The 21,002-nt window shown below is 34.2% G+C and overlaps 1 protein-coding gene across 1 annotated transcript in view; it reads left to right on the top strand.

Moving 5' to 3' along the window:
* The first annotated feature begins 4,369 nt into the window (after positions 1 to 4,369).
* bab1 (bric a brac 1) overlaps positions 4,370 to 21,002 on the top strand; it is a 330,224-nt gene continuing 313,591 nt past the window's right edge. The window contains exon 1 of the mRNA XM_075305137.1: positions 4,370 to 6,320. Coding sequence (XP_075161252.1) covers positions 4,386 to 6,320 — 1,935 coding nt within the window. The 5' untranslated portion in view covers positions 4,370 to 4,385. The remainder of the gene's footprint in view (positions 6,321 to 21,002) is intronic.

A 21,002-nucleotide genomic window follows, 5' to 3' on the forward strand; every position in this document is an offset into this window, starting at 1 on the left:
AATTTTGTCAGAATTTTATTTCTACAGAAAATTTTCTCTAACTTTTATTTCTAAATAATTTTTTTTCAAATTTTATTTCTATAGAAAATTTTGTCAAAATGTCATTTATATAGAAAATTTTGTAAAAATTTTATTTCTATAGAAAATTTTGTCAAAATTGTATTTCTATAGGAAATTTTGTCAAAATTGTATTTCTTTAGAAAATTTTGTCAAAATTTTATTTCTTTTATTTCTAAAGAAAATTTTGCCAAAATTTTATTTCTATAGAAAATTTTGCCAAAATTTTATTTCTATAGAAAATTTTGTCAAAATTGTATTTAAATAGAAAATTTTGTCAAAATTTTATTTCTGTAGAAAATTTTGTCAAAATTTTATTTCTGTAGAAAATTTTGTCAAAATTTTATTTCGATGGAAAATTTTGTCAAATTTTTTATTTCTAAAGAAAATTTCTTCAAAATTTTATATCTATAGAAAATTTTGTCAAAATTTTATTTCCATCGAAAATTTTATCAAAATTTTATTTCGATAGAAAATTTTGTCAAAATTTTTTTTTTCTATAGAAAATTTGGTCAAAATTTTATTTCAATAGAAAATTTGGTCCAAATTTTATTTCTATAGAAAATTTTGACAAAATTTTGTCAACATTTTACTTCTATAGAAAATTTTGTCAAAACTTTATTTATATAGAAAATTTTGTCAAAATTTTATTTCTAAAGAAAATTTTGCCAAAATTTTATTTCTATAGAAAATTTTGTCAAAATTGTATTTCCATAGAAAATTTTGTCAAAATTTTATTTCTGTAGAAAATTTTGTCAACATTTTATTTCTATAGAAAATTTTGTCAAACTTTTGTTTCTAAAGAAAATTTTGTCAAACTTTTGTTTCTAAAGAAAATTTTTTCAAAATTTTATATCTATAGAAAATTTTGTCAAAATTTTATTTCGATAGAAAATTTTGTCAAAATTTTTTTTCTATAGAAAATTTGGTCAAAATTTTATTTCATTTGAAAATTTGGTCAAAATTTTATTTCTATAGAAAATTTTGTCAAAATTGTATTTCTTTTATTTCTAAAGAAAATTTTGTCATAATTTTATTTCTATAGAAAATTTTGTCAACATTTTATTTCTATAGAAAATTTTGTCAACATTTTATTTATATAGAAAATTTTGTAAAATTTTATTTCTATAGAAAATTCTGTCAAAATAGTATTTCTTTTATTTCTAAAGAAAATTTTGCCAACATTTTATTTCTATAGAAAATTTTGTCAAAATTGTATTTCTTTAGAAAATTTTGCCAATATTTTATTTCTATAGAAAATTTTGTCAATATTTTATTTCGATAGAAAATTTTGTCAAAATTTTATTTCTATAGAAAATTTTGCCAAAATTTTATTTCGATAGAAAATTTTGTCAACATTTTATTTCTATAGAAAATTTTGTCAACATTTTATTTCTATAGAAAATTTTGTCAAAATTTTATTTTTATAGAAAATTTTGTCAAAATTTTATTTCAATAGAAAATCAGATGTAGAAAAATAAAATTCCCTATATTCATCCCTTAGTCACTCCTAAAATTTCAAAATATTTTTTTGGAAATTTCTCTACTTACCCAACTTTGCCATTTTTGTTCTGCTGCAAGCCACTGTATCTCTGGTCTATTTTGACAGTGTAGAAATGGGCTCTTCCTTTTTTTTCGAGGTTTCTAGTTTTGACAAAGGCTTAGTATGGACATTTGGTGATATCAAGGTGGTGTAACAACTCCTTTCTCTTTTCTTTTTTGGGGTCAAATTCTAGGGGAATTAGTTTTTCTTCTTTCCCTCTTCTAGGGTTGGCGAAAAATATCTAAGGATATGTATCGATGGTGTTCTCCCCCAAAAATCACCGAATTGTATGCGTAAATTTATCACATGTGTTTTTAGCGGCATCTAGGCCTAAGCATATACACGCCAATGCCTATGCATGTATAGGTGAGCAACTAGAAATGTTCACCATTTCTCCTAATTGCTTGACTATGGATGGTAATGACTTGCGATGTGAGTGCACTCTTCTAGAAATCGGAAAAAGAGAAGACATTATTGTCTAGGCTTACTACTAGTACAAGAGCAACAACAACAGCAACTAACCAATATCGCGTAAGTTTATTCCTTGTTTTTTTTTTTTTTTGGTTTTGCGCTGAGTATTAGATGACGTCGACGTCATAGAGAACTTTGCCATTGGTAGGCTGTCATTGGTCTATGTATCGGTGGGTGTTTGTCTGGCTGCCTGCCTGCCTGGCTGATTTTGTATAAGGAGATAGTTTTTCGATTCCGTTTTCTTTTTCCACCATCCTAGTCGTCGTTATTTACCGTTAGCTCTTTTCTGACAAGCCTAACTCTTCGTGTATTTGATGATTTAGCAATAAAGCGCCTATTACAAAATGCATGCATGGTGGTGGTGCATAGGCAGCATAGCCTACGCGCGTTGTTAATGTGACCGGCACATTACGCGAGAGCCAACTTTGTCTTCGTCGTCGTAGCCGACGTAGTCATCTAGACCTCTGCTAAAAGGATTTGAATTTCAATGCATAAGTGCGAATTATTGTGGTACTGCGTCTCCCTATGACAAATGCAGTTTGCATTTGCGTAGGGTTTTTGGCGAAAAAACAAAAACAGCAATAACAACAACAACGATAGTTAACCAAGACGCGGCGTCATTAACTCTTCTTCAAATCAAGAGCATTGAAAAGTAGCAGAAGAATTTCGAGTAGTTCGTTTCACGACGACGGTGACGACGACAAGCAAGAAGAATTGGCCACAAGAACTTTGCTTAGCTAGGAGTGCAAACCATCTACGAGTGTTGGTATTCCTCTAATATTCTCGGCTCGTGGCTGTTGTTGCAATAGTTGTTGTTGTTCTTATTGCCTTAGTTCTCGTCGTCCTCTTGCTCATCATTGCCTGTCCTGTGTGGTAAAGGTTGCTTTGCTGGCTGGCAGGCTTGTCATGTGTGTGTGCGCCTTGTATAGAGCTTTGTCGTCACAATTGTCGTTGTTGTTGTCGAGAGTTTTCCCCACTCAGAGGAGACTTGGCTGGCTGGCTGACTGACTTTTCACATACCGACACACAAACGACGACGACGACGACTTCTGGGCTTCTGAGCACTTGTAGACAGCAGACTTGGGCGAATGAGTGCATGCATATGTATGTCATATAGTTCGTCCATATGCATGCATGCGAGTTTGCAATGTGTGGCATAGGAGTAAGTTTGTGTGCGAGTGTGTGTGTGTTTGTTTGTGCCACATCTATCCAACAACTACAACATACAGTTTTAAGTTTGTTTTGAGTTTTCCGTATTAAAATGTGCGAAACAGTTTCAGTCTAAATCAGACGGTCGTGCTGAGAAGACTTTTTGCGTTTAACACATACGAGACAACGAACGAGGTATTACGACGACGACGACGACGATTGTGACGAGACCAAGAGACACGATAAGGTGGAAATTTTTCACATAGCCACAAAAAAGAAAAGTGTTCTAGTAGACAAACGAAATATTTGCACAGATTATACATTCAGCCATTCATCTATCCATCACCATTATCATCATCATCATATTGGTCGTCATTGGTGTTTTTGAATGTTTGGTCATAGTTATGGCGCGCGCACTCATACTCACACATACATATTAGAATTACTGGTGGGGTAATGTTGTAAGCAGGCAAGCAACAAAACAACAATAAGGCCATTAAGTGTGGTGTGTGTGTGGGGGTTAAAATGAGATGTTTGGGTATGGAGATGTAGGGGTAACCGGCAAACTATTCACCACCCACAAGGAGTATGTTGTTCGGCTCTCATACTCAAACCACCCATGAATTACGGGATATTTTAGCGATCTACTCATCCCAAAGCAGAGCTAAAGAGATAAGTCGACACAACAAACAGACACGACGACGCAGCAACAACAGCAGAATTTATCTTTGCACATGGTAGTGCGTATAGGGGCTTTCAACCATAAACAAAATAAGCACAAAAAATAAAACGAGAGAACAAATTTGAGTGTTGGCGCTTTTTTGTTTTGCTTGTCATATGTGTGCGTGTGTGCTCCTAACTAAATTGTCGGGGTTTTTTACGCGCGCCAAAAAAACTCATGCGAGTTTAAAAATCAAAACAAAGAGAAAAATCTTCGGGTCTCCGGGTAACACAAAACAAAAAAGCAAACATATTCGTTAAAGTGAATCGTGAAAATCGGTGGTAGCATCAACCAAAAAGAGATACAACAATAGTGAGAATTGTATATGTTTGAGATTGTGTGTGTGTGTAATGGGAAAACAATTCATTGTAAGACCATGTGATCTTTGTTTTTAGAATTTGATGAAAATTTCCCTAAAAAAAAAACAACAACAAAAATTAGCCTATGGCTGGTTCCATAATGGATTCCAAAAGTCCCCTACATCATCAACAGGATAGTGCTCAGAGCACTAACCCCAGTAATAGCAATAATAATAGCAATCAACCCGCCACCAGTTCCGATAATGTTGCAGCATACCGTGACCTTTTGGAAGCCTCGGCCAAAGCTATGGCCAAACAACACTCATCCCCCCAACAAAGGACCTCACGGCCATCGTCCTCCAGATCGGCAACAAGTTCTAGGGATCATAAAAAAGATGATGAGAATGATGAAGAGAATTCTCCTCCTGCCTATATAAGTGATCTTGCCTCCGATCCCCAATCGTCTATGCCAGCCGAAGCTAATGCTTCGGCCTATTCACCACATTCGGAAAGATCCTCGGCGGGTTCCACTCACGGGGGATCTCAACAATTTTGCCTACGTTGGAATAACTATCAGAGCAATTTGACCAGTGTCTTTGATCAGCTGTTGCAAAGTGAAGCATTTGTCGATGTTACCTTGGCATGTGATGGACGTTCCATAAAGGCCCATAAAATGGTACTTTCGGCTTGTTCGCCCTACTTCCAGACCCTGTTCTCGACTACACCCTGCCAACATCCCATCGTAATAATGCGTGATGTCAATTGGCGTGAGCTCAAAGCCATTGTGGACTTTATGTACAAAGGTGAAATCAATGTAAGTCAAGATCAAATTGGACCCCTATTGAGAATAGCTGAGATGTTAAAGGTACGTGGTCTAGCCGATGTGGGCAATATAACGGGATCCAGTGAGACAGCCCAACTTAGTACCAAATTGGAGCGCAATACTAGTCCCGACAAGGAATACTACTCACCACCACCACCGCAACACGTTTCGGGAGTATCCTCTCCCAAAATGCCTAAAAAGAGCTCGTCCCCCTATCGTAAGCGATCGCCAAGTGGATGTCAGCGTAGCGACTCACAAATGGATTTATTGACTACAGCACAAATGGAAAAAACTCGCCTACCATGGGATTTAAATTTGACAGGATCTAGGGAAACTAGCACTACTCCTGGCCGAACACCAGCCACTGGAGGTCTTGAGTTACGTCTATCACCTCTACCTCATTCACAACATACGGCTATAATGGGAAGAAATATTCGCAAACGTAGATGGCCATCGGCAGATACGATTTTTAATCCTCCCGAAAGTCCTCTGGGTAGCCTAATAGCAGCAGAGAGAGCCGAACAAGAGCGTAATCGAGAACGCGAAAGAGAAAGAGTAAGAGAGAGAGGTGATTCGTTGTTTACCCCACCGATGCCTGTTATGTCAGGATCATCGTCGTCGGCAAATGTACTCGAACCCATAACACATTTGGATTTTCCCTCACCATCACCTACACCCACACCAAGTCAATTGGTTGGGGAAAGGCGAACACCTGGATCGCTTTTGTCTTCAACTTCACCACGTCTACAGATCTCACATCAATCGCAACAGCAACAGCAGCAGCAACAACAGCAACATCAACAACAAACTCACCAGCCTTCAACTCTGCACTCGCAACATAGCTCTGGTCATGGGGCCGTTGGCAGTGGAGGTGGCGTCGGCGGCGGCGGCGGCCATCAGAGGCATGACTCTGGTTTACAATCACATCGATCATCACCTGCCTCTTCGGTAACCTCAACACACCCGTCCAGTATTTTAAGTAGACCTCTAACACCATCTCCAGCCAGTATTAGTGGTTCGGCTGGGGTTAGTGGTAGTGATCGTTTTGCTATGGGTCCTGCCCAAGCGGCTGCTATGTTGGGTGCTGCAGCTGCCTCTCAAATGGAATTAAATGCTAGCGCAGCATCTATGGGTATGCGTTCAATGTCTTCCTCAGGTCCATCAATGGCTCAAGGGCCAAGTCATCATGTCCAGTCGATAGCTGATGATTTGGAGATTAAACCAGGAATAGCTGAAATGATACGAGAAGAAGAGAGGGTAAGTCAAAATAAACAGCCTATTTTTTCAAGTAAGAAAAAACGCTTTTAAGAGAGAGAGAGAGAGAGATACATAATAACTCTCCGAAGAGAAAATTAATGTTTTAGCTATAAAGCCATACGAGATGTTTATATGGAGGAGTCACCTTTTATCATCTAATGTCTATACAGCAAAATATTTTTTGAATAAGATAAAGAGCTAAAGAGAGAAGTATAAATTATCGAATGAGATAACTGATATATTTTTAGTTTTATTGAAATAAGATCTGTTTTTATATGGAGGGATCATACTACAACATCTAAAAATTCACATTAAAATCTATGCCTACAAAAAAAAAAAAAAACATATATGACGAAATTAATTGGAATTTAAATTAAATTCTGTAATGATAATTTTTGAGTAACACAAAGAGCGCAAGAGAGAGGAACACAAATACTAATTCTCTGATTTTGTATTTAAAATTTTTTAGTAAGATAAGACCAAAAGAGAGATTAATTCTCTGGAAAAAAAACGGACGTTATTTAGTTGATTATGAGGTGGGTTCATGTCATCTAATGACATGAACCCACTGGAGCCACCGTGGTGCAATGGTTAGCATGCCCGCCTGCAGCATGCAGCGGTGGATTTTCCCACCTCAGTAATGCAGGTGACATTTCTGAGGGTTTTAAAGCTTCTCTAAGTGGTTTCACTGCAATGTGGAACGCCGTTCGGACTCGTTATAAAAAGGAGGTCCCTTGTCATTGAGCTTAACATGGAATCGAGCAGCACTCACTGATAAGAGAGAAGTTCACCAATGTGGTATCACAATGGACTGAATAGTCTAAGTGAGCCTGATACATCGGGCTGCCACCTAACCTAATGATTAACATTGAATCCTATGTCTACACCGAAAAATATATATTATTTGCAAAAGTTTATTTCTATACAACATTTTGCCAAAATTTTATTTCCATTGAAAATTTTATTTCTATAGAAAATTTTGTCAAAATTTTATTTCCATTGAAAATTTTATTTCTATAGAAAATTTTGACAAAATGTTATTTCTATAAAAAATTTTGTCAAAATTTTATTTCTATCGAAAATTTTGTCAAAATGTTATTTCTATAGGAATTTTGTTTAAAAATTTTATTTCTATCGAAAATTTTGTCAAAATGTCATTTCTATAGGAATTTTGTTTCAAAATTTTATTTCTATAGAAATTTTTTTAAAATTTTATTTTTATAGAAAATTTTGTCAACATTTTATTTTTATAGAAAATTTTGTCAAAATTTTTGCAAAAGTTCATTTCTATAGAAAATTTTTGCAAAAGTTTATTTCTATTCAACATTTTGCCAAAATTTTATTTCCATTGAAAATTTTATATCTATAGAAATTTTGTCAAAATTTTATTTCCATAGAAAATTTTGTCAAAACTTTATTTCTATAGAAAATTTTGTCAAAATTTTATTTTTATAGAAAATTTTGTCAAAACTTTATTTCTTAAGAAAATTTTGTCAAAATGTTATTTCTATAGAAAATTTTGTCAACATTTTATTTTCATAGACAGTTTTGTGAAAATTTTATTTCTATAGAAAATTTTGTAAAAATTTTATTTCTATAGAAATTTTTGTAAAAATTTTAGATCTATAGAAAATTTTGTTAAAAAAAAATTTTTGTCAAAATTATATTTCTATAGAAAACTTTGACAAAATTTTATTTCTATAAACAATTGTTTCAAAATCTTATTACATAGAAAATGTTGTCAAAATTTTATTTCTATAGAAAATTTTGTCAAAATTTTATTTCTATAGAAAATTTTGTCAAAATTTTATTTCTATAGAAAGTTTTCTCAAAATTGTATTTCTATAGAAAATTTTGTCAAAATGTTTGCAAAAATTTATTTCTATAGAAAATGTTTGCAAAAGTTTATTTCTATACAACATTTTGTCAAAATTTTATTTCCATTGAAAATTTTATTTCTATAGAAAATTTTGTCAAAACATTATTTCCATGGAAAAATTTGCCACCATTTTATTTCTATAGAAAATTTTGACTAAATGTTATTTCTATAGGAAATTTTGTCAAAATGTTATTTCTATAGAAAATTTTGCCAAATTGTTATTTCTATATATTTTTTTTTCAATTTTATTTATATAGACAATTTTGTCGTATTTTATTTTTATAGAAAATCAAAATGTTATTTCTATAGGAATTTTGTTTCAAAATTTTATTTCTATAGAAAATTTTGTCATAATTTTATTTCTCCATTTGTTTTGTTATTGTTGGTTTTGTTCTTTAAGCATTGTTGTTGTTTTTTATTTCAGCTTAAAACCATACATTGACTAAACTACAATTGTAGCTTAACCATCAGAGGAAAAGAATGTTTGTCAAATTTATTTGGGCAAAGCCCTATAGACTGCAAGATGGTTGGATGGACGCACGTTTCGGAATTACCACATTCCTCATCAGCATCCTCTACTTGTCAAATTTATTTGGGCAAAGCCCCTTCGAATTTATTTCGGCATAAGCCGGCTATCAATGTAAAAACCTTTTTTCGGAGGGTTCAAGTGTGGTTTTTGTTGGGTTTAATAAACTGCCTGAATTTATTCTGATAATTGGTTGATAGTTTTGCTGCAAGTAGAGGATGCTGATGAGGAATGTGGTAATTCCGAAACGTGCGTCCATCCAACCATCTTGCAGTCTATAGGGCTTTGCCCAAATAAATTTGACAAACATTCTTTTCCTCTGATGGTTAAGCTACAATTGTAGTTTAGTCAATGTATGGTTTTAAGCTGAAATAAAAAACAACAACAATACATAATTTTATTTCTTTAGAAAATTTTGTCAAAATTTTATTCCTATAGAAAATTTTGTCAAAATTTTATTTTCATAGACAATTTTATGAAAATTTTATTTCTATAGAAAATTTTGTAAAAATTTTATTTCTATAGAAAATTTTGTCAAAATTGTACTTTCATAGACAATTTTGTGAAAATTTTATTTCTATAGAAAATTTTGTAAACATTTTATTTCTATAGCAATTTTTGTAAAAATTTTATTTTTATAGAAAATTTTGTCAAAATTTTATTTTTAATATTATGTCAAAATTTATTTCTGTAGAAAATTTTGCCAAAATTTTATCTTCATAGACAATTTTGGGAAAATTTTATTTCTATAGAAAATTTTGTAAAAATTTTATTTCTATAGAAATTTTTGAAAAAGTTTTATTTTTATAGAAAATGTTGTCAAAATTTTATTTTTATAGAAAATTTTGTCAAAATTTTATTTTTATAGAATATTTTGTCAAAATTTTATTTTTATAGAAAATTTTGTCAAAATTGTATTTCTATAGAAAACTTTGACAAAATTTTATTTCTATAGACAATTGTTTCAAAATTTTATTACATAGAAAATGTTGTCAAAATTTTATTTCTATACAACATTTTGCCAAAATTTTATTTTCATTGAAAATTTTATTTCTATAGAAAATTTTGTTAAAATTTTATTTTCATAGACAAATTTGTGAAAATTTTATTTCTCTAGAAATTTTTGTAAAAATTTTATTTCTAGAGAAATTTTTGTAAAAATTTTATTTTTATAGAACATTTTGTAAAAATTTTATTTCTATAGAAATTTTTGTAAAAATTTTATTTTTATAGAAAATTTTGTTAAAATTTTATTTTTATAGACAATTTTGTCAACATTTTATTTCTATAGAAAATTTTGTCAAAATTTTATTTTCATAGACAATTTTTTCAAAATTTTATTACATAGAAAATGTTGTCAAAATTTTATTTCTATAGAAAATTTTGTCAAAATTTTTGCAAAAGTTTATTTCTATACAACATTTTTCCAAAATTGTATTTCCATTGAAAATTTTATTTCTATAGAAAATTTTGTCAAAACTTATTTCTATAGAAAATTTTGCCAAAATTTTATTTCTATAGGAAATTTTGTCATAATTTTATTTCTATAGAAAATGTTGTCAACATTTTATTTCTAAAGAAAAATTTGTCAAAATTTTATTTCTATAAAAAATTTTGTCAAAATGTTATTTCCTTAGAAAATTTTGTCAAAATTTTATTTCTATAGAAATTTTTGTCAAAATGTTATTTCCTTAGAAAATTTTGTCAAAATTTTATTTCTATAGAAAATTTTGTCAAAATGTTATTTCCTTAGAAAATTTTGTCAAAATTGTATTTCTATAAAAAATATTGTCAACATTTTATTTCTATAGAAAATGTTGTCAACATTTTATTTCTAAAGAAAATTTTGTCAAAATTTTATTTCTATAGAAAATTTTGTCAAAATGTTTTTTCTATAGAAAATTTTGTCAAAAATGTATGGCTTTAGAGCCATATATTTATTCTTCCGGAAGCTGACATGATTTTAACAACTGGACAAATTTAAATGTTGTTTATACCGGTTTATTCGACGCAAGTGCTTGTTTTACATTTAGGGCTTGTTTTACATTTAGTGGTGCAATGGTTAGCATGCCCGCCTTGCATACATAAGGTCGTGGGTTCGATTCCTGCTTCGACCGAACACCAAAAGTTTTTCAGCGGTGGATTACCCACCTCAGTAATGCTGGTGACATTTCTGAGGGTTTCAAAGCTTCTCTAAGTGGTTTCACTGCAATGTGGAAAGCCGTTCGGACTCGGCTATAAAAAGGAGGTCCCTTGTCATTGAGCTTAACATGGAATCGGGCAGCACTCAGTGATAAGAGAGAAGTTCACCACTGTGGTATCACAATGGACTGAATAGTCTAAGTGAGCCTGATACATCGGGCTGCCACCTAACCTAACCTAACCTACATTTAACACTTAAATCTATTTCCTTATAATTAACTGTAGCAATCATGTTGGTGGCGTCACTTGTTTCTCTTATTAAGCGGCGCTACTGAACAATCAGCAGCTTAGGACCCATTGGCGGATATTATCTTTCATCTATGGGGAAATTACAAAGCTCGACAGAGTGCAATCGTTGTTTTTTTTTCTATTGCTACTATGACTTAGAACCAAGACAGCCAGTGACCTAAGATTGAGCTCTGTCCTGTCATAAAGCCTACACACTATGACTATTAAAATTATGATGACTACTCCATTGGGAGCAATAGAATCTACATCCCACACTTACGCATAGAAGATGTTCTATAAAACGAAAGGAAATGCACATTAGATTTAGTTCTATTCATCATTTCGCCTATTTAAATCTTGACTCAGAGGCCTTATTAAACTTCCGCACAAAATGAAATATTCCAATTATTAATGAATAGTTTGTTGTAGTTATTGCAATAAAAGGGGAAACCTTAGCTGATTCCAAGGCCGACGGATTTATTTGCATAGAAAAAAATTGTATAGAAGATAATTTTATGTCTACAGAAAATTTTATCAATATTGTATTTTTATAGAGAATCCCAGAGATTTTTTTTCAAATTTAATTTCTATAGAAAATTTTGCAAAATTTTATTTCTATAGGAAATTTTGTCAACATTTTATTTCTATAGGAAATTTTGTCAAAATGTTATTTCTATAGAAAATTTTCACAAAATCATATTACTGGAGAAAATTTTCACAAAATTTTATTTCTAAGAAAATTTTGTTAAAATTTTATATTTTTAGAAAATTTTGTCAAAATGATATTTTTATGGAAAATTTTGTCACAATTTCATTTCTATAGAAAGTTTCGTCAAAATTTTATTTCTATAGCAAATGATGCCAAAATTTTATTTCTTGAGGAAATTTTGCCAAATTTTATTTCTATAGAAAATTTTGTTAAAATTTTATATTTTTAGAAAATTTTGTCAAAATGTTATTTTTCTAGAAAATTTAGTCAAAATCACAAAATCAAAAATTCATCTAATTCAGTTGAAATTTGGTACGTGGTGTTAGGTTAGGTTAGGTGGCAGCCCGATGTATCAGGCTCACATAGACTATTCAGTCCATTGTGATACCACATTGGTGAACTTCTCTCTTATCACTGAGTGCTGCCCGATTCCATGTTAAGCTCAATGACAAGGAACCTCCTTTTTATAGCCGAGTCCGTACGGCTTTCCACATTGCAGTGAAGCCACTTAGAGAAGCTTTGAAACCCTCAGAAATGTCACCAGCATTACTGAGATGGGATAATCCACCGCTGAAAAACTTTTTGGTGTTCGGTCGAAGCAGGAATCGAACCCACGACCTTGTGTATGCAAGGCGGGCATGCTAACCATTGCACCACGGTGGCTCAAACTTTTCTTGATATAGACAATTTTTGTCAAAATTTTCTTGGTACAGAAAATTTTTATCAAAATTTTATTTCTATAGAAAATTTTGTCAAAATTTTATATCAATAGAAAATTTTGTTAAAATTTTATTTGTATAGAAAATTTTGTCAAAATTTTATTTTTATAAACAATTTTGTCAAACTTTTCTTGCTATAGAAAATTTCGTCAAAATTTTATTTCTATAGAAAATTTTGTCAATATTTTTTTTTTCTATAGAAAATTTTGTCAAAATTTTATTTCATTACTTTATGGTGTTAATACATGGCCTCAAAAACCTATCCAAAAATTGGTCGAAATCGGTCCATAATTATATGTAGCCCCCATATAAACCGATCCCCAGATTTGACCTCCGGAGCCTCATGGATGAGCAAAATTCATCCGATTCGGTTGAAATTTAGTACGTGGTGTTAGTATATTGTCTCTAACAACCATACAAAAATTTGTCCACATCGGTCCATAATTATATATAGCCCCCATATAAACCGATCCCCAGATTTGACCTCCGGGGCCCCTTGGAAGAGCAAAATTCATCCGATTGGGTTGAAATTTGTTACGTGATGTTAGTATGTGGTCTCTTAAAGCCATGCAGGAATTGGTCCATATCGGTCTATAATTATATATAGACCCCATATAAACCGATCCCCAGATTTGACCTCCGGAGCCTCATGGATGAGCAAAATTCATCTGATCCGGTTGAAATTTAGAACATGGTGTTAATACATGGCCTCAAAGACCCATCCAAAAATTAGTCGAAATCGGTCCATAATTTTATATAGCCTGCATATAAACCGATCCCCAGATTTGACCTCTGGATCCCCTTGGAAGAGCAAAATTCATCCGATTGGGTTGAAATTTGGTACGTGATGTTAGTATGTGGTCTCTTAAAGCCATGCAGGAATTGGTCCATATCGGTCTATAATTATATATAGACCCCATATAAACCGATCCCCAGATTTGACCTCCGGTGCCTTGTGGAGAAGCAAAATTCATCTGATTCAGTTGGAATTTGGTACGTGGTGTTAATACATGGCCTCAAAGACCCATCCAAAAATTGGTCGAAATCGGCCCATAATTATATATAGACCCCCTTTTAAACCGATCCCAAGATTTGACCTCTGGAGCCCCTTGGATGAGCAAAATTCATCCCATTGGGTTGATGTTAGTATATGGTATCCAATAACCATGCAGGAATTGGTCCATATCGATCTATAATTATATATAGCCCCCATATAAACCAATCCCCAGATTTGACCTCCGGTGCCTTTTGGAGAAGCAATATTCATCCGATCTGATTGAAATTTAGTACGTGGTGTTAGTATATGGTCTCTAACAACCATGCAGGTATTGGTCCATATCAGTCCATAATTATATATATCCCCCATATAAACCGATACAGAGATTTGGTTTTGGAGCCTCTTGCAGGAGCAAATTTCATCGGATCTTATTGAAATTTAGTACTTTGTGCTAGTATATGGCTGTTAAAAACTATGTCTAACTAGACCCATATTGGTCTATACTTACACGCAAAAAAATAATTCTTTCCTCCCAAACGAAATTTTAGATTTGGTTTTTGAGATTTGGTTTTGGAGCCTCTTGGAGGAGCAAATTTAATCGGATCTGATTGAAATTTAGTACTTTGTGCTAGTATATGGCTGTTAAAAACTATGTCTAACTGGGCCCATATCGGTCTATAGTTACACGCAAAAAAATAATTCTTTCCTCCCAAACGAAATTTTAGACAAACAAAGTTCGTTTCTCATTTGCTTTTCGCTGTAAGGAAGTGTATTTGGAAGAAAAGTGTATACTTTAGTGATAATCGTTTATTCTTTTCCAGGAAGTAAAAACAATTTCATAAAGGCAAACGTCAAAAAAAAAATATTGATTTCTTGCTAATTGCATTTTCCCTCACATCTTTCTCACATCCACGAGGATTTTTAGTTCTTAACACCTTTTCCTGTAATACCAACAATGTAGAAGAAATTATACGATTTTATAAATTTTTAAAATTTTTTTACCTTTCGCCTGGACGGAGAATCGAACCGCGGACCATGCACTTTGTAAGCCAACACACTAACCTCTGAGCTATGTACCTGTTATGGTCATCAATAGATAAATATCCATATAAGTTATATTAATATAGCATAGCTAGCGGCGCCCACGAACCGAATAAACAAAGTTTATTAAACAGAAACAAACATTTAGTTTGGCACCGTGGAGCAGTGGTTGTTACGTCCGACTTGCATGCCAAGGGTCGTGGGTTCGATCCCTGCTTCGACCAAAATTTTTTGTTTTGTTTTTTTTTTTTTTTGTACATATATTCCAGATATGTTCGGAAGATTCCGAAAAAATGTTCAACACTACATTGTAGTATATTAAATTTTGAACTGTAAAATGCGTCTTATTAAAGACCTAAAGTCAGAAAAGAACAGTGTTTGATATAAACGAAATGGACTGTGCTGTTGTTTCAAAAATAACTTTTTTTATTGAAAAAATAAAAATTTTGTAACAAACGAATTTTTTTGGTGATAAAAGTTTAAAATTTTCGAAGCAATTCAAAAAACTCTAACAAAAGAAAAACGTGTTCGGTACACGTTTTCCAAACGTTTTTTTTTTTCTTTGCGTGTAGATATAGCCCACAGATAAATCGATACCCAATCACACAAAAATTGGTCCATACCAATTTCATAATTGTATATAGCCCCTATATAAGCGAACCCCATATTTCAATTCTGGCTCTCTACGTACCGTGCAAAAGTCCATATCGTTTCGTAATTATTTGTAGACTTACCTATACATAACTTTTTTGTCTAATATATAACACGTATGGACTAACTTACAATTTAGAAGATGATGCTAAGAATTTTTAAGTATTACCACAACCCAAGTAATTCGATTGTGAATGACAGCCTTTCGCAATCCATGGTGGAGGGTACATAAGATTCGGCCTGGCCGAACTTACTGCCGTATATACTTGTTTTTCTATAAAAAATTTTGTGAAAAAATTTTATTTCTAAAGAAAATTTTCACAAAATGTTGTTTCTGCTACAAGATTTTCACAAAATTGTATTTCTACACCCTCAAAAAAAAAATCGTTTCTTTAACATATATTCCAAACATATTTTGCAGGAAGCACATATATTATTGTCTGGCTGGGAGAGATAACTCAACTTTGGGCCCTTTATGCTAACTCCTTATGGAGAAAACTTTTCTCCCACTGTACATCATCTTTTTCATATAACTTACAAGTCCCTTAATTTTTCACTTTTATAATTTTTTTTTTAAATTTTACCTTTCGCCTGCACGGAGAATCGAACCGAGTACCATACAGTTTGTAAGCCAACACACTATCCACTGGGCTACGTAGCTGTCATGGTCACCAGCAGATAATTATCGTTATAAGTTACATTTATATAGCATAGTTTGCAGCGCCCATGAGCCCATACAAACATAACATTATTTAACAGAAACATACATTTGTTTGCCACGTGGAGCAGTGGTTAGCATGTCTGCCGTGGGTTCAATCCCTGCTCCGACCGATCACTTTTTATACCCACCACCATAGGATGGGGGGTATATTAACTTTGTCATTCCGTTTGTAACACATCGAAATATTGCTCTAAGACCCCATAAAGTATATATATTCTGGGTCGTGGTGAAATTCTGAGTCGATCTGAGCATGTCCGTCCGTCCGTCCGTCCGTCCGTCCGTCTGTTGAAATCACGCTAACTTCCGAACGAAACAAGCTATCGACTTGAAACTTGGCACAAGTAGTTGTTATTGATGTAGGTCGGATGGTATTGAAAATGGGCCATATCGGTCCACTTTTACGTATAGCCCCCATATAAACGGACCCCAAAATTTGGCTTGCGAGGCCTCTAAGGGAAGCAAATTTCATCCGATCCGGCTGAAATTTGGTACATGGTGTTAGTATATGGTCTCTAACAACCATGCAAAAATTGGTCTACATCGGTCCATAATTATATATAGCCCCCATATAAACCGATCCCCCGATTTGGCTTGCGAGGCCCCTAAGAGAAGCAAATTTCATCCGATCCGGCTGAAATTTGGTACATGGTGTCAGTATATGGTCTCTAACAACCATGCAAAAATTGGTCCACATCGGTCCATAATTATATATAGCCCCCATATAAACCGATCACCCGATTTGGCTTGCGAGGCCTCTAAGAGAAGCAAATTTCATCCGATCCGGCTGAAATTTGGTGCATGGTGTTAGTATATGGTCTCGAACAACCATGCAAAAATTGGTCCACATCGGTCCATAATTATATATAGCCCCCATATAAACCGATACCCCGATTTGGCTTGCGAGGCCCCTAAGAGAAGCAAATTTCATCCGATCCGGCTGAAATTTGGTACATGGTGTCAGTATATGGTCTCTAACAACCATGCAAAAATTGGTATACATCGGTTCATAATTATATATAGCCCCCATATAAACCGATCACCAGATTTGACCTCCGGAACCTCTTGGAAGACCAAAATTCATCTGATTCAGTTGAAATTTGGTACGTGGTGTTAATATATGGCCTCAAACTCCCATGCAAAAATTGGTCGATATCGGTCCATAATTATATAGGCCCCATATAAACCGATCCCCAGATTTGACCTCCAGAGCCCCTTGGAAGAGCAAAATACTTCCCATTCGGTTGAAATTTGGTACGTGATGTTAGTATATGGTATCCAACAACCATGCAGGAATAAGAAGTTTTAAGATACCACAACCCAAGTAATTCGATTGTGGATGACAGTCTTTCGTAGAAGTTTCTACGCAATCCATGGTGGTGGGTACATAAGATTCGGCCTGGCCGAACTTGCGGCCGTATATACTTGTTATACCCACCACCATAGGATGGGGGGTATATTAACTTTGTCATTCCGTTTGTAACACATCGAAATATTGCTCTAAGACCCCATAAAGTATATATATTCTGGGTCGTGGTGAAATTCTGAGTCGATCTGAGCATGTCCGTCCGTCCGTCCGTCCGTCCGTCCGTCCGTCCGTCCGTCCGTCTGTTGAAATCACGCTAACTTCCGAACGAAACAAGCTATCGACTTGAAACTTGGCACAAGTAGTTGTTATTGATGTAGGTCGGATGGTATTGAAAATGGGCCATATCGGTCCACTTTTACGTATAGCCCCCATATAAACGGACCCCAAAATTTGGCTTGCGAGGCCTCTAAGGGAAGCAAATTTCATCCGATCCGGCTGAAATTTGGTACATGGTGTTAGTATATGGTCTCTAACAACCATGCAAAAATTGGTCTACATCGGTCCATAATTATATATAGCCCCCATATAAACCGATCCCCCGATTTGGCTTGCGAGGCCCCTAAGAGAAGCAAATTTCATCCGATCCGGCTGAAATTTGGTACATGGTGTCAGTATATGGTCTCTAACAACCATGCAAAAATTGGTCCACATCGGTCCATAATTATATATAGCCCCCATATAAACCGATCACCCGATTTGGCTTGCGAGGCCTCTAAGAGAAGCAAATTTCATCCGATCCGGCTGAAATTTGGTGCATGGTGTTAGTATATGGTCTCGAACAACCATGCAAAAATTGGTCCACATCGGTCCATAATTATATATAGCCCCCATATAAACCGATACCCCGATTTGGCTTGCGAGGCCCCTAAGAGAAGCAAATTTCATCCGATCCGGCTGAAATTTGGTACATGGTGTCAGTATATGGTCTCTAACAACCATGCAAAAATTGGTATACATCGGTTCATAATTATATATAGCCCCCATATAAACCGATCACCAGATTTGACCTCCGGAACCTCTTGGAAGACCAAAATTCATCTGATTCAGTTGAAATTTGGTACGTGGTGTTAATATATGGCCTCAAACTCCCATGCAAAAATTGGTCGATATCGGTCCATAATTATATAGGCCCCATATAAACCGATCCCCAGATTTGACCTCCAGAGCCCCTTGGAAGAGCAAAATACTTCCCATTCGGTTGAAATTTGGTACGTGATGTTAGTATATGGTATCCAACAACCATGCAGGAATAAGAAGTTTTAAGATACCACAACCCAAGTAATTCGATTGTGGATGACAGTCTTTCGTAGAAGTTTCTACGCAATCCATGGTGGTGGGTACATAAGATTCGGCCTGGCCGAACTTGCGGCCGTATATACTTGTTTTTTTTTTAATTTACACATTTATATTTATACTATATTAAATTTTTATAATGAAACTTCGAAATGTGGGTTATTAAAGATTTATAGTCATTAACAGTGCTTGATATAAACGAAATTGACTGATTTTTGGATAAAATATTATTTTTTTTATTGCAAAAATAACAATTTTGTAAAAAAAAAAACTGTTTTTGGTACAAAACTTTAAAATTTGGAAGGAATTCAAAAACTAACAAAAGAAGAACGTGGAGTCGAGTATAAACATACATAAATAATTTTATAATATAAACATAAATTTATTTAGGCGTGAACAGTTTCTTACTAGCATTTAACACCATCGGTCTAAAATGCCTTTTATTATACCCACCACACGGATGAAAAAGACTGTTTTTCATATGTTTGGCTATAAACATTATATGTTTGGAACACAAATTTTTAAACACAATATTTTTGAGTGCAAGCATATAATGTTCATAAACTAGCATAACATGTTTGGGACATATATGTTAATATGTTAGAACATATTATGTCTGGGACATAAAATGTTTGTAAATATAATATGCTTGGATGCAAACATATATTAATTTAGAAATAGCCTTTAAACATATATGTGTTTAGTAGCTTGGAGCGCTATTTAACAGGGAGCGATATTGAATTAAGTTGGTGGTTGTTGCTTGTTATTACAAAATTAAGATTTTATTTTTCCTTGGGCAATTGATCAGCTACTTCTTTGATCCTTACAAACTGTGTGGTCCGCTGTTCGAATCCCCGTCCGGCAAAAGGTAAAATTAAAATAAAACAAGTATATACGGCCGCAAGTTCGGCCAGGCCGAATCTTATGTACCCACCACCATGGATTGCGTAGAAACTTCTACGAAAGACTGTCATCCACAATCGAATTACTTGGGTTGTGGTATCTTAAAACTTCTTATTCCTGCATGGTTGTTGGATACCATATACTAACATCACGTACCAAATTTCAACCGAATGGGAAGTATTTTGCTCTTCCAAGGGGCTCTGGAGGTCAAATCTGGGGATCGGTTTATATGGGGCCTATATATAATTATGGACCGATATGGACCAATTTTTGCATGGGAGTTTGAGGCCATATATTAACACCACATACCAAATTTCAACTGAATCAGATGAATTTTGGTCTTCCAATAGGTTCCGGAGGTCAAATCTGGTGATCGGTTTATATGGGGGTTATATATAATTATGAACCGATGTGGACCAATTTTTGCATGGTTGTTATAGACCATATACTAACATCACGTACAAAATTTCAGCCGGATCGGATGAAATTTGCTTCTCTTAGCGGCCTCGCAAGCCAAATCGGGGGATCGGTTTATATGGGGGCTATATATAATTATGGACCGATGTGGACCAATTTTTGCATGGTTGTTAGAGACCATATACTAACACCATGCACCAAATTTCAGCCGGATCGGATGAAATTTGCTTCTCTTAGGGGCCTCGCAAGCCAAATCGGGGGATCGGTTTATATGGGGGCTATATATAATTATGGACCGATGTAGACCAATTTTTGCATGGTTGTTAGAGACCATATACTAACACCATGTACCAAATTTCAGCCGGATCGGATGAAATTTGCTTCCCTTAGAGGCCTCGCAAGCCAAATCGGGGGATCGGTTTATATGGGGGCTATATATAATTATGGACCGATGTAGACCAATTTTTGCATGGTTGTTAGAGACCATATACTAACACCATGTACCAAATTTCAGCCGGATCGGATGAAATTTGCTTCCCTTAGAGGCCTCGCAAGCCAAATTTTGGGGTCCGTTTATATGGGGGCTATACGTAAAAGTGGACCGATATGGCCCATTTTCAATACCATCCGACCTACATCAATAACAACTACTTGTGCCAAGTTTCAAGTCGATAGCTTGTTTCGTTCGGAAGTTAGCGTGATTTCAACAGACGGACGGACGGACGGACGGACGGACGGACGGACGGACGGACGGACGGACGGACGGACGGACATGCTCAGATCGACTCAGAATTTCACCACGACCCAGAATATATATACTTTATGGGGTCTTAGAGCAATATTTCGATGTGTTACAAACGGAATGACAAAGTTAATATACCCCCCATCCTATGGTGGTGGGTATAAAAATCATACAATTGAATAATTTCTTCTACAATGTTTGTATTACAGAAAAAGGTGCTAAGAACTAAAAAATCTCGTGGAAGTGAGAAAGATGTAGGGGAATATACAATTGGGCAGAAACAAAATT

Source organism: Haematobia irritans, chromosome 4, assembly GCF_050003625.1.
Source record: "Haematobia irritans isolate KBUSLIRL chromosome 4, ASM5000362v1, whole genome shotgun sequence".
Lineage (NCBI taxonomy): Eukaryota > Metazoa > Arthropoda > Insecta > Diptera > Muscidae > Haematobia > Haematobia irritans.